Source organism: Dipodomys merriami, unplaced genomic scaffold, assembly GCF_024711535.1.
Source record: "Dipodomys merriami isolate MVZ:Mamm:240054 unplaced genomic scaffold, mDipMer1.0.p SCAF_17, whole genome shotgun sequence".
In the NCBI taxonomy this organism is placed as follows: domain Eukaryota; kingdom Metazoa; phylum Chordata; class Mammalia; order Rodentia; family Heteromyidae; genus Dipodomys; species Dipodomys merriami.
Genome location: NW_027203048.1, coordinates 25,398,334 through 25,412,617, shown reverse-complemented (window position 1 = coordinate 25,412,617; position 14,284 = coordinate 25,398,334). Strand labels below are relative to the sequence as shown.

General features: G+C 41.2%; 1 protein-coding gene across 1 annotated transcript in view; it reads left to right on the top strand.

Annotated features, from left to right (window-relative positions):
* Positions 1-4,247: 4,247 nt before the first annotated feature.
* Stpg4 (sperm-tail PG-rich repeat containing 4) overlaps positions 4,248-14,284 on the top strand; it is a 28,812-nt gene continuing 18,775 nt past the window's right edge. The window contains exons 1-3 of the mRNA XM_070025012.1: positions 4,248-4,531; positions 6,997-7,056; positions 8,121-8,378. Of these exons, the coding sequence (XP_069881113.1) occupies positions 4,448-4,531; positions 6,997-7,056; positions 8,121-8,378 (402 nt within the window). The 5' untranslated portion in view covers positions 4,248-4,447. The remainder of the gene's footprint in view (positions 4,532-6,996; positions 7,057-8,120; positions 8,379-14,284) is intronic.

Genomic DNA, 14,284 nt, shown 5'->3' with positions numbered 1-14,284 from the left:
ACCGGCCCCACCTCTTAGGTAGAAAAAGGAAAGAAAACAGGCATTGCTAATCTAATGGAAATATTATGTCATGTTAGGCAGGGGTGACCAATTAGGAAGAGTTTTTCTTGCAGCACTTGGAGCAAGCCTAGGGCCTTAAAAATTATGAGCATGACCTGTAAAGCTTCATCCCCAGCCCCTTAGTTAAATAGAAAGTTTGGACTGTCACTGCTGAAGCTACTCTCTTAAGTAGCTGTTAGGAATTTTAAAGGAATCATGTTACTGGCCTGTGCATGCACACAAGCATGAACATGTTAATATTTGGGCTTGAACTCTAGGATGGTGCTCTCCCAGTTGAGCCACAGCTCTGCTTCTGCCTTCTTAGTAGCTAATTGGAGATAAAGTCTCAAATTTTCTGCTGGGCTGGCTCTGAACTGCAATACCCAGATCTTAGTCTCCTAAGTAGCTACGATTCTAAGCATGAGCTACCTGTGTCCACCTACATGCTTTTCTTGAATGTTAAGATCTGAACTTTTCCAATTTTTATTGCAACAGTGCCAATCACAACTATGTGTGTTACCTTGCCTCAGTATTTTAAACCTGTAAAATGGTTCTCATTTGTTCAACTGCTTTCTAACTTTGGGTCTTGGTAAAACATTGAGTGAAATGAAGCTATAACAGCATATTTTCCCCCCATTTGTATAGTTGTTCGCTTACAGGGGTGTACAGTTGGAATTGTACAGTTGTGTTCTTCCAGTTTCAATTATTTGAGGTTTGTAATACGTGGTAACAAGGTTTGGATGACAAGGGTGAGGAATAGAAGGAGAAAATGTGCTGGACTCTTGGCCTGTCTTCTTTCTTTTCCATTGATGAGATCAAGCCCCAGGACTGTGAACATAAGGCAAGTGATCTACCGCTGAGTTTTATCCCCATCTGCTTGTTTTTTTGTTTTTTTGCCAGTCCTGGGGCTTGAACTCAAGGCCTGGGCTCTGTCCTTGAGCTTCTTTTGTTGAAGGCTAGCACTCTATTACTTGAGCCACAGTGCCACTTCCAGCTTTTTCTGTTTACATGGTACTGAGGAATTGAATCCTGGGCTTCATGCATGCAAGGCAAGCACTCTACCACTAAGCCATATTCCTAGCCCTGCTTGCATGTTAATTAGTAATTTATATTGTAATCTTTATGAAAGCCACAAAGTACATATTATTCTTGGTTTTATAAGAAATAAAACAACTGCTCATAATGAGCTGGGTTCAAAACTCATTTCTCCTAATCTAGAATAATCATGTCTGAACCTAAGACATAAAATGTCACCTTCAAGTTGGGGTCCAGAAGTTCATGGCCTATAATACAACTAGTCAGGAGGCTGAAATCTGAAGATCTTGGTTAGAAGCCAGTCAGGGCAGATAAATCTAAGATAATAGCAAAAAACTGGAAATGAAGGTGTGGCTTAAGTGGTAGACTGTCTTCAGTGAACAGAACCTTAGAGCTCTAGGCCTTGAATTCAAGCCCCCCCCCCAAAAAAAAAAAATTACCTTCAAATATTGACCATGTTGGGGCTAGAAAGATGGCTCCGTGGTAAAGTGCTTGCCTCGCATGCATGAGGCTCTGGGTTCAATTCCTCAGCACCACATAAGCAGAAAAAGCAGGAGTGCCATGGTAGAAGTGGTAGAGTGCTATCCTTGAGCTGAAGAGCTGAGGGACAGCGCCCAGACCCAGAGTTTAAGCGCTGCAACCGACCAAAAAAAATTTGAGCATGTTATGAGTATTACTACTGTTACTCTTGGGGTCCTACCAGTAAATCATAACAGCATTGAAGATTATTCTCAGATATAATTTCCTGGAACTTTTTTTTCAGGTGCCAGTACTGGGGCTTGAACTCAGGGATTGGGAGCTGTCCCTTACTTTTTTTGCTCAAGGCTGGCACCACTTAAGTCCATAGCTCCACTTCTGGCTTTTTGGTAGTTAGAGATAAGATTACAGACTTCCCTGACAGGGCTAGCTTCAAACTGTGAGCCTAAGGTCTCTGCTTCCTCTGAGTAGGATTACAAGGGAGAGCCACTGTACGCACGTGTTGTGTGTGTGTGTGTGTGTGTGTGTGCGCGCGTGCGCGCGTGTGCGCCACAGCTCCATGCTTCAAACTGTGAGCCGTGGTGGTTAATTGGAGATGAGTCTCACTGACGGTCTTGCCCAGGCTGGCTTTGAACCAGGATCTGAGGAGCTAGGATTACAGGAGTGAACCACCAGCATTCAGCTTCTGTGAATTTTTTTAAGAGTAAAAGATCTGAGCCATTAGTGGGCTAAAATAACATGTAGTCTTGTGTATCAAAGGAGAAATTCATCTTAAAAAGTATGTTACTCTTAAAACAAGTGATAATGTAGAAAACAGTATTTTCTTAAAAAGAACATTTTGTTTATCCTACATGCTTAATCTGTTTTACAAGTAAAGTCCTTGAAGCCTGACCTGTGTTTCTATTTTTGAGATAAGCTATTTTCTCATCTAGATGTCCCTTTCACTTTAACACCTTGTACTGGTTTCTGGACTTGTGTGTACCTTTCATCTTCATTTAGTATCTAGGGACCCAGTCCCTAGTCTGCTGAGCCAGTTTTATAGGTCTGGCCAAAATGAGAAAGTGAAATGAGCCACAAGGATGGACTTGATTAGTCTACATTTATGAAAACTCATGTTTGTATTCTCTAAACCATGTAATTTTAGTTCATTTTAAACTTGGTGCTTAGTCCTTTTTTGTAAGTGAATTTAGGGCCCAAGTATTTTGAGATAAATTTTCTAGTCTCTTGCTTTACCAAAGGTCATGTACAGATACCTAAGAGTTTTTTTAGAAAAGTAGAAACCACCGACCAGGAGTCAATTTGCATGTTAATGAGATTTTAATATGCACATCACCCTTTGTTAGTGAAGATAAAAATCTCAGACTTTTCATGCCTAGGGCTGACTTCAAACTCCAATCCGCAGCACATCTCAGCCTCTTGAGGAGCTAGGATTACAGGTGTGTACCACCTGCACCCAGTTCCATAATAGCATTTTTATTTTTGCATAGATTCTGCCCTCATTCTTGTTTCCCTCCTCCCTTGTCTGCCAGAACTTCAACTTTCAACACTGCACTTGCTGTGATTTGCTGTGCTCCTTTCCTTGTCTATAGAGTATAAAGTCATGCCTGCTCACATGGAGTCATTTATAAACTTAAAAGCTCTCACTTCCTTTCTCCCTTAGAATATCCTATGCTGCCCTAAATGTCTCATTTCTAGTGTTTCAACACGCTAGCCCTTCCGAATGAATGTTACTCTTTTTTGACCCCTTAGAAAATTTCAAGGTCAGCTATTATGACCCAAAGGACCCTGCACCTATCTTAATCACACTCGTTTACACAAAGCATTTCTCACCTAATTTTAAACAGCTGAAACATGGGATTTTCATTTTTTCTATCTGTAAGTAAAGCCAAAGAATGGATTATAGTAGTACCCTTCAAAAGATGATATGCATATTAAAATCTCAAAGAGAAGGGGGGGCTCCTGGTGCAGGGGCACCTGAACTGTGTCAGAGAATCTTGCAAGTCATCAATGTGCAGAAGAAAAAAGCTGATAGAGGGCTGGGAAGGTAGCTCAGTGGTAGATTGCTTGCCTTGCATGCATGAGGCCCTGGGTTTGATTCCTCAGTACCACATAAGCAGAAAAAGCAGAAGTGGTGCTGTGGCTCAAGTGGTAGAATGCTAGCCTTGAGCAAAGAGGCCAGGGACAGAGTGTAGGGCCTGAGTTCAAGGACAAGAATACACAAAGCCATTATATAGTACTGCTCTGTCATAACGGTGTGTGTGTGTGTGTTGGCAGGTAAGTTTGTGAGACTAAAATTTGTATTATCTTTAGGAGTTGCTATTTAACAAAGCAGTTTATGACAGACTTATCTCCAATTAACCAGCAGAAAGCCCAAGTGGAAATGTGGCTCAAGAGCACCAGCCTTGAGCAAAAAATCCAAGCAAGTGTGGAAGTCCCAAAGTTCAAATCCCAGTAAGGGCACACACATACACATGTGCACACACATGGAACTTACCTTAAGGGACTTAAAAAAAAAAGATTCTAGGACGAAAAGAGGCCAGTGTGAAAACAGGTGATCTGTGACTTCACAACTGGCCAAACCTGTCCAGTGCCCACTTCAGAAGTGAGACCACAATTCTTTTGGGGACAAATGGGGAGGAAGGCAGACCTCTGCCTTAAAGCTAAGCATGATTCGAAGCAGTCTCCCAGTCCTGGGCGTGGGGTTGGGAGGAAGCTTGGATACCCTCGAGTCCCCCTACAAACCGGCCTTGAACCAATAACGGTTGACTCCGAAGCTCAGCTCGGGGGGCCTCCCTGCCCCCACTTCTGGAGACAACGTACAGGACTCTGGGCCGCTTCCTAGCAACGAAAACGCCTGAACGGCCTGGGCCTGGGAAGGGACAAGGCTACGGCCACAATGGACCAGCCAGCCATCTCCATCACCTCTACTACAGAACTGAGAGACAATCTGATGCACGATGACTCCCTACTCAGACTGCGGGTAAGGTCATCCTCAACCATGTCCCCTCGACCTTCGTCCCTGCGCCCGCCACAGACCTTTTCCCACCACTCAATTCCAATCTCCCCTAACCTCTCATCCTAGTTTCTTTTCCTACCCTGCTTTCTTCCTACTTCTCTCCTTTCTTCCTGTCTTTATTTTATTTGATCTCTATTTCCTTTTCCTTTGTTGCCTCCCTATCCTCCCCTTCCGTCCTCCGCCCCCCCACCCCCGTATTTTTCCCATTACTAATTGCTCTGGACACTGCTTCAGTGGAACTATTAGGATTATTACCCTTTCCCTCCTGGGGAGAGGGAGATGAGGTTTTCTCATTCAAACACCTTTTGTCTTTCCTCTTTAGAATGTGTAAAAGATATGAAATTGTCTTTATCTAGTTCCTAAATAAATTGGGGTGAGAAATGTTTAACCTTCTTTTGTCTGAACTGTGGTGGACGGTTACCTTGCTTTGGATTTATTCCCTGTGCTTGCTTCTCCCTGCTCCTTCCCACCCGACTTATATGCTTTGGGAACAAGTAGATACCTGTCTTGACCTGCCTGAGAAAGTTTTCTTTGTGATTGTAACATATGCCCAGAAGATTCCACATAAATTAGTAAGGAATATATAGGAGAAATTTGGACTTAGCAGTGTTGTATGAAGCTATTTTTTATACAAATATACGTATTTCATAGTAAAACTAATACCCAGTGGTGCTCAGATGCATTTCAGTTATGAGAGGAAGAATGAATGATATCAACCCTTTTTATACAGAAGTTTGTTATGTTTAATATATGCTTGCTTGAGATAACTCCTTTCAAAGTACTAATAAGCATTATAAAATGAAGTGAAAGAACTTAGTATCTTGATTCTTTTACTTATTAGAAATAGTGTAAAAGGAACAGACTAACCTGTGTTCTGTGGACAGGAACTAAAATGTGGAATAATACATTTGTTTAGTGTGCCTATATTAAAACAAGAGCTTTCTTGGAAATTGATGAATACCAAAATAATTGCTGCTGCATTTAGCAGATGGGGTGTAAGAAATGAAAGCTACAATTTTTTTTCCTTTGGGTCGGTCATAGGGCTTGAACTCTGAGCCTGGTGCTGTCCCTGATCTCTTCAACTCAATGCGAGTGCTCTACCACTTGAGCTACAGTGCCACTTCCATTTTTTTCTTTTTTTTGGGGGGGGGGGGAGGGTCCGGTCGTGGGGCCTGAACTCTGGGCCTGGCGCTGTCCCTCAGCTCTTCGGCTCAAGGCTAGCACTCTATCATTTGAGCCATAGCGCCACTTGCGGCTTTTTTCTTTTTGCTTAAATGGTGCTGAGGAATCGAACCCAGGGCCTCAGGCATGCAAGGCAAGCGCTCTACCACTGAGCCACCTTCCCAGCCCCCACTTCCAGTTTTCTAGTGCTTAATTGGAGATACAAGTGCCATGGACTTTCCTGCCCATGGTGGCTTTGAACTGTGATCCTCAGATCTCAGCCTGAGTAGCTAGTATTACAGACATGAGCCACCAGCAAGTTACAATTTTTTGAGCATTGTTGTAGGTATTCTTACTACTATACAAAATAATGGGTTTTATTATGATGCTTGGTATGTATGTATGTATGCACCATTCCTGGGACTTGAATTCAGGGTCTGGTGCTATCCCTGAGCTTTTATGGTAGTTAACGTAGATAAGAGTCTCAAAAACTTTCCTGCCTGGGCTGGCTTTGAATTGTGATCCTCAGATACCAGCCTCCTGAGTAGCTAGGATGATGGGCATGAGCCACCAACACTTGGGTATTACGATACTTGTAAACATATGATCAAATACTTTTAAACTTTGATCAAATTTATGACTTTCTTCAGTTAAGTAGATGTGCAAAGAGGTTTCAATTCAACATATCAATTTATGAGTACAATGCATCTTAATGTCACCCCTTCCATCATTTTCTTTTGTTTGTTTGGGGTCTTGTCGTGTGTCCTAGGTTGCTTCAAGTTCCCAAGTGTTGAGATTATAGGCCTGAACTGTGCCCACCTTTTTTTTTTTTTTTAATATGCTGGAATTTGAACTTGGGACCTCCTTGTACTTGCTAGGCAGGTACTACTTGAGCCATTTGCGGAGGAGATGTATGTGAGGGTTGAGCAATTCACCAGTGCACTTAACTACTCAATAAGGGAGCTATGGCCCAAACTCAACTTTTACTATCCAAGAACATCAAGTTTTATTTCACCTAGTATCCTTACAACACTGATGTGAGAATATTTATTACTCTAATTTCACCAAAAAGAGTTTAGATACTTAAAAGAATTTATGGTCATAAAATATGAAAAAGAAAATATAGGCAACATTTATCATATAGCTTTCATTTTAACAATTTATCCATTTGCAGGCATTAACTTCTTTTAGAAAACATTTTATAAGTTATATTTCATTTCAAGGGATCGCCTTTCAAATGACTAAGCATATTTTATGTTTGTTGATAGAAACCAACTCGAAGAAGATCATCTTATGAAAGAGAAGGATGGTGGAGAATGACCTTAAAAGTGTGTATATTTCAGTCTTTTCTTATTCAAATGATTTTTATTACCATTAAGATTTTAGTGTTTTGCTGTTTGTCAGTAACAACAATAAGAAAACAATGGTTGTTTCTACATGAACCATGAAATGAGTCTCATTTCATACTTATAAATTTTAGTATTAGAGTATGAAAAATTAGTTTTTTATTCTTTATTTTGGGAGGTGTTTTGGAGGGTTTGAAATCAGTACCTCATGCTTATTCAGATTTCTTGCTAGGCTAGTTCTCTGTTTACCATTTACACCATGTCTCTAGCCCTGCTGTTTAATGATTATTTTGGAAATGGAGTCTCTTGACTTTTCTGCCTTCTATCTTCAAGATGTTAGTCTCCCAAACAGCTAAGATTACAGGCATAAGCCGTTGACTTAGTTACTTGGGAGGCTGAGATCTAAAGATAGAGGTTTACAGACAAACAGATTCTTACCTCCAATTAACCAGCAAAAAGCTAGAACTGGAAGCATGACTCAAGTACTAGAGTGCCAGCTGGGAGAGAGTAAGTCAAGAGCTCAAGGCCCTGAGTTTGAGCCCTAGTACCTAGTACTGACATTAAAAAACAAACAAAAACATAAAATCACTTCTTTGACTAAACCATCATATGCTCTGCCAGTTCACCCTGAGCCTCATGTTATTTATTAGTTTTCATCTTGCTGTTTAAAGGCTAGTTTGAAACTTACCTATTAAGCAGAAGTAGAGCAGCTTTTAGCCAAGAAACCATCATAACAAATATCACCTACAGGCCTGAAATCAAAGCTGGTCAAATCTGAATCATAAATATAAGTATAGCCTTAAAGTTACCTTTTAAAAAGTTAGCCTTTTTTGTTTGTTTTTGATAATTTAGCAGTTGTTTCATAAAGGAGGTAATCACAATTATTCTGAAATAATTGTTCTGTCGAGAGTGTTTATAATACTAGATAGAATTTCATTAAACTTGGAAACAAAGAGAAATGCTACTTCAGAATGAGCCTGTCAAAAGCAATTCTTTGGGAAAAGTTGCAAGTTGACACATTTTAAAACAGATCCAATTTTCCACAGAATACTCCTATACCTGGTACTTACCACTTGAAAACTTTTATTGAGGAATCTATGTTAAATCCTGTGATAACAACATACAGTTTTAAAAATGAAGGAAGAAAAAGGCCACCTCTTGTACAAAGAAATGATCCAATATTTACTGATGTTCCACACTACAAGCCTCCTGACTTCCTAGAGCTGTTAAAGAAGCAGATGGCCTCGTACTCATTCAAGGACAAGCCTCGGCCAAGCCCTAGTACCCTTGTTTACAAAGATAAGGTAAAGTACTGTTAACAAATTGGGTTTTGTGAGCCAAGCACTGGTGGCTCACACTTGTAATCATAGCTACTCTGAAGGCTGAGATCTGAGGATTACGATTCAAAGCCAGCCGGGACAGGAAAGTCCACAAGACTCTTTTCTCCAGTTAACCGCCAGAAAACTAGAAGTGGAGCTGTGGCTCAAAGTAGTAGAACCTTGAGCAAAACAGCTCAGGGACAGCACCCAGACCCTGAGTTCAAGCCCCCTTACCACCAACAAATTACAGAAGATAGATTTTATCTCACTCCAGTGGAAAACCTCATTTCCTATAGAAGTCAAACTGAACTACCTACCTTGCCAATGTGTCCAGTGAGAGTCTTCCTATGAAATTGCCTTTTTTTAACAAAAATATTTTTATTTTTTAGTAATTGCACAAAGAAGTTGTCATCCAACAGCAGTTTATGAATACAATGAGTCTTGATCACTGTCACCCCTTCTGACATTCTTACCCATCCTTCCCAACCTGCCCTTTCCCTTGCTCTTATTAATTTTGTAGGATATGCATTGAGTTATTGATTGCCTTCTCCCCACTTTCTTCTCTTCATTTGACATGAAGTTGTCTTATCCTAACGAGAATGCTTGGAGAGTAATCTGTCCCTCCGGGGTGACTCTTGGGCCATGCTCTGCTTCTTCAAGTAGTTGATGTGGTCAACCAGCTTCTGTTATGGAGAAAACTCTGCTTCATGGTTAAACATCCATGGATATAACTACATACTCCTGGGAAGCTTTAAAAACATTTTTTCTTGGCTGGTGGGGTGAGGGGTGACTACCCAGTGGTGCAACATGTATTTCTCGTGCAGGAAACGCTTGAGTACATCCTGGCACTAAAAACAACATGTTTATTTTTCCTTGTAGAAATGAGCCTGTGGTCACAGAAGGGTCAGATTCTGCTCTCAGCTGCATCAGTGTATTCATGGACTGATCATACAAACAAAGCTCATAGCCCTGGGCTAGGCTCCATGGAGGGAAGATAGATTTTTTTAAAAAAATAATACTGGTGTTGCACTAGGGCCTTGCACTTGCTAGGCAGGTGCCCTACCATGTGAGCTATGCTTATGCCTAAGCTGACCTCAAATAATTTTCCCTTGTGCATAATGACAGGGGTGGGCCACCATGCCCAACTTTTGCTTGTTGAGGTGGAGGTCCAACAAACTCTTTATATGGACTGGCCTCAAACCACTATCCTGTTCTCTGCCTCTGGAAGTATAGGCATGAGATGAGCTTTTGTCCTCAGCTTTTTCTTTTTCTTTTTTTTTTTTTTTTTGGTGGGCAATACCACTTGAGAAGTCTTTATTGGGACCTGATGTTATAATACCGCGGATCAACAGGATTGTACCTCCCAGCTGCTCCTTGACCTGGAAATATTTAAGTTAGCAATACCAAACAAAATATAAATATCAAGTGTTGAGATAAATAATAGAGCAGGAAATGCTAAGGGAGAATGCACTGCAGGCTGGACTGAAAGGCTATAAAGCTCCTCAGATTAAGTAGGGCTTAGCTGGACCTTAAATAATATTCATGCCTTTTATGTGGCTCTTAATATTTACTATGGGCTTGCACAAGTACATTAGCTTCTTTCTTAAGTATGCTGAAGTAAGTCGAAGAGTGCTTATCTTTGTTTTCCATGCCAGAAAACTGAAGCAAATAGAGACTAGGTAGCATGTTCTAGGATACATATAGCTAATTCGGGCTTCTGAGTACAACTGAGGCACTCCTTCCAGTGTGTTGTGCACCTCCCACCTTGAGTGGTAGGTGTAATTGCACCTTCGCACAGGTGTAATTGAAAGGACATGGCAGGAGTTGTGGCTTGTGGTTCAAGGGACAGACTTGTGACTTCGACTTTGTTACTTGGGACTTTGGTCATTTGTTTCAATTTTCTATGCCTTAATAATCCCCAAATGGAGAGAAGCTAAGAACAGTATCAATAACTTTATCACAATGTTCTTTTGATGAAAGGAATGTCCTTTTGAGAAAGGAATACATGGCTACTGGAAGTTAAGATGTAGGCCTGTGTGGTAGCACATACCTGTAACCCAGTGTTCAGAATCCTCCTGCCTCTGAGGCAGGAGAATTCTAAGTTCCAGGCCTGACTCAAACAACAACAACAACAAAAACCCCATAGTGTTGCAAAGGTGGACACTTCCAGCCGGATGAACAGATACACCTAACTTGTACCCTTTCCTCTTGCCTTGTAAATTATATCTGTGAAGCAGAACAGAATGACTGATAGGACATGCTTACTGGGGAAATCGTACTCTGTTCGTTTCAACAGTGTTTGAATACAAGTGCTACATTGAAACTGGGTTTTTTTTATGACCAGTTATCAGATAACCAGGCTACATGTGAAATTGTTTCTGCCACCTCATAGGTAAAGCCATTCTTTCATGTTCTCTTCTTCCTGTACTTTTCTTCTTACACTCTTGAGTCTTAATTTCAGCCCTCTATAATATTTTTTAAAAATTGTTATTATAAAGGTGTTGTACGGTTACATAAATCAAGTAAAAAGTACATTTCTTTTTGGGCAATGTTACCTCTTCCCTCACTCCCAGTTTATTTTTAGCACATAAATCTTTCTATTGTTTTGACTTTCTTGAATCATGAAAATACATTACTTACATAAAACACAATTTATTCAAATGAGTCAAGTAGGAACATTTCTCTAGGTGTATATATTTTTGATTATTGGGGAATAGCTTTCACTAATTCATAAGAAACATCCTTTCTTTTTTTTTTTTTTTTGGGTCCGGTTGTGGGGCCTGAACTCTGGGCCTGGGCGCTGTCCCTCAGCTCTTCAGCTCAAGGCTAGCGCTCTACCACTTGAGCCACAGAGCCACTTCCGGCTTTTTGCTTATGTGGTGCAAGGCAAGCACTCTACCACTGGGCCACCTTCCCAGCCCCGAAACATCCTTTCTTATCCTATCATAACTAGCATAACATAAAATTGCTATTGAAATCTCATGTTACACTATATTTGCATAAAGCAATTGTTGTTTTCTCCTCTTTTTTAAATTAACTTTCTTCTTTTTAAAATTTTATTAAGTAGTTGTACAAGTAAATTACAGTTCCATAAGTCAGGTTATGAGTATAATGCATCTTGATCAATGTCATCCCTTCCATCATACTCTATAATCCTTTTTGTTGTTTGTGTCATGGGGCTTGAACTCCAAGTCTGAGTGCTGTCCCTGAGCTCTTTTTGCTCAAGACTAGCTAGCACTCTACAACTTTGAGCCACAGTGCCACTTCCAGTTTTCTGGGGCTAACTGGAGATAAGACTCTCACGGACTTTCCCCACCCAGGCTGGCTTTGAACCGTGATTACAGATATGAGCCACCAGCACCTAGCTATAAATTTAAAAAAAAATTTTTTTGTCAGTCATAAAGGGGCTTGAACTCTGGGACTGGACGCTATCCTGAGCTCTTCAGCTCAAGGGGAGCACTCTACTACTTGAGCCACAGAACTACTTCTGGTTTTCTGGTGGTTAATTGGAGATAAGAGTTCAAAGCCTGGGCTGGCTTTGAACTGTGATCCTCAGATCTCAGCCTAGTAGAGTAGCTAGGATTACAGGCATGGCCACTGGCACCTGGCCCAGCTATAATCTTAATTACATGACTTAATTATATGAATCTCACTTTAGGGCCATACAATACAATTCTAGCCCTGATAATGTTTTTTCCTTTCCCAATATTCACAACCCGTTGATTCTTTCACCTTTTGACTACCCCTCAACTCTCTGATGTCTTCCTTGCAAAGCTTTAGTGCCATAGTTAATTACAGTTGTTACTCTGCATATATTGTCAGTTCCCTTGGCCCTGTTTATCTTTGTAAAAATCTGTGTACCTAGTGGTGACACTCACATTGCTAAAGGATTAGTATCATCCTAGACCCTTCACTTCCGGTGGGCACTGAGTAGACTTCCCTCATTTATAGACTATCTCCCATTTCCTCAGTTTTAAACTTTTACATGTCCTTCCAATCGTCTATCTTAGTTTCCCCCAGCTTTCTTCGCTGCCTCTGCTCCTTCTGCCCAATCTGTTCCTCTTGCTGTGCCCCAGGCATGCAGACTCTTCACCATCCCTGGGTGCTGAGCTCATCCAGTCTCAAGGCTGGGAACCATACCTGTTTGTTGGCGATTACCAAATTTCTCTCTCTCTCTCTTTTTTTTTTTTTTTGTTGAACTCTGGGCCTGGGCGCTGTCCCTCAGCTCTTCAGCTCAAGACGAGCGCTCTACCACTTGAGCTACAGCGCCACTTCCCCCAAATTTGTATCCCTTGCCTAGATTTCTCATGAAATCCGAGCATCATTTTGATTTTTGATGATTCCACTTGTATTTCTAAATACAGGATTTCTCAGGGCCATTGACATTTTAGACAAGATAAATCCTCATATGGGGAGCTGTTCTGTGCTTTGTAGGATGTAGGCCCATTATTAGTTTCTTGATTTCTTAGCAAGTTCATTTTGGTATGTAAGAATGTAACTATTTTTTGATTTTGTGTTGATTTTTATGTCTGGTTACTCTACTGAATTTGTTTTCCAGGTTGTCTTTTGGTGGACTCTTTAGATTTTTCTATCTATGGAATCATGTTGTTTTTGTGTAACCCTCCACTATATGTCAATCATAGCTTCTTTTTTTTTTTTTTTATGCCAGTCCTGGGGCTTGAACTCAGGGCCTAGGTGCTAGCCCTAAGCTTTTGTGCTCAAGGCTAGTGCTCTATCATTTGATACACATGTAGTTCCACTTCTGGCTTTTTGGTGGTTGGTTGTAGATAAAGAGTCTCACAGACTTTTCTGCCCAGGCTTGCTTCAACCCACAATCTTCAGATTTCAGCTTCCTGAGTAGCTAGGTTTATGTCATGAGCCACCAGTGCCTAGCTCAGTCACTGCTTTTAAGCTTTATTTCTGTGAATCTCCCAAGGCCTGAAATAACTGTTTTCATATAAAGATTTTCTTTTGCTTATGCTAGTCTTCAGGGGAACTACTAGGTTGGTACCAATTGAAACGTATAACTTCTGTTTTCGTGAATCACTCAGTGAAATGAATTTGTACTGGAATCCATGAAAGGTACCAGCCATGATTATAACTCTCAGGGATGGGTTTCTTTCCCCTCCCAGTTCTGCTTAGCATCAAAGCAACTAATTGTGGTCCCTTGGCAGTGGGGTGAGGTAGGAGGTAGATCTCAAGTACCCTTTTGGGGCTCTACCCCCATCATTGGTAGTCCCAGGCTTTGACTTCTGGATCTTTATAGGGCTCTGAACTTCCCTTAAATCCAGTTCTATTCTTCTGCTTTGTCTGGTCCAGACCAGCAAACATGCTCCGGACAATAGGGCCCCTTATCTCCCTGGCTTCCTACTGTCTCCTGCTTCATGCTCTTATTCCTACTATCTTGTTAGTAATTTTATAACCTTTCAAAAGCTGGTGTGTGTGTGTGTGTGTGTGTGTGTGTGTGTGTGTGTGTGTGTGTGTGTGTGTGTGTGTGTGTGTGTGTACGCATATGCATGCACGTGCGCACCTGCTGGTACTATTGCACCAACTCGGAGCCTAAGCACTTTCCTTAGCTTTTTAGCTCAAGGCTGGTACTCTACCATTTGAGCCACAGCTCTACTTCTGATTTTAAGGTAGTTAAGGAGATAAGAATCCCATGAACTTTTCTTGCCCCAGCTAGCTTCAAACCTCGATCCTCAGATCTCAGCCTCCTGAGTAGCTAGGATTACAGATGTAAGCCACTGGTGTTCAGTGTTAAGCTCTTTTGTTTCTTTTCTTTTTTTTTTTTTTTTTGGTCGGTCATGGGGCTTGAACTCTGGGCCTGAGCGCTGTCCCTCAGCTCTTCAGCTCAAGGCGAGCGCTCTACCACTTGAGCTACAGCGCCACTT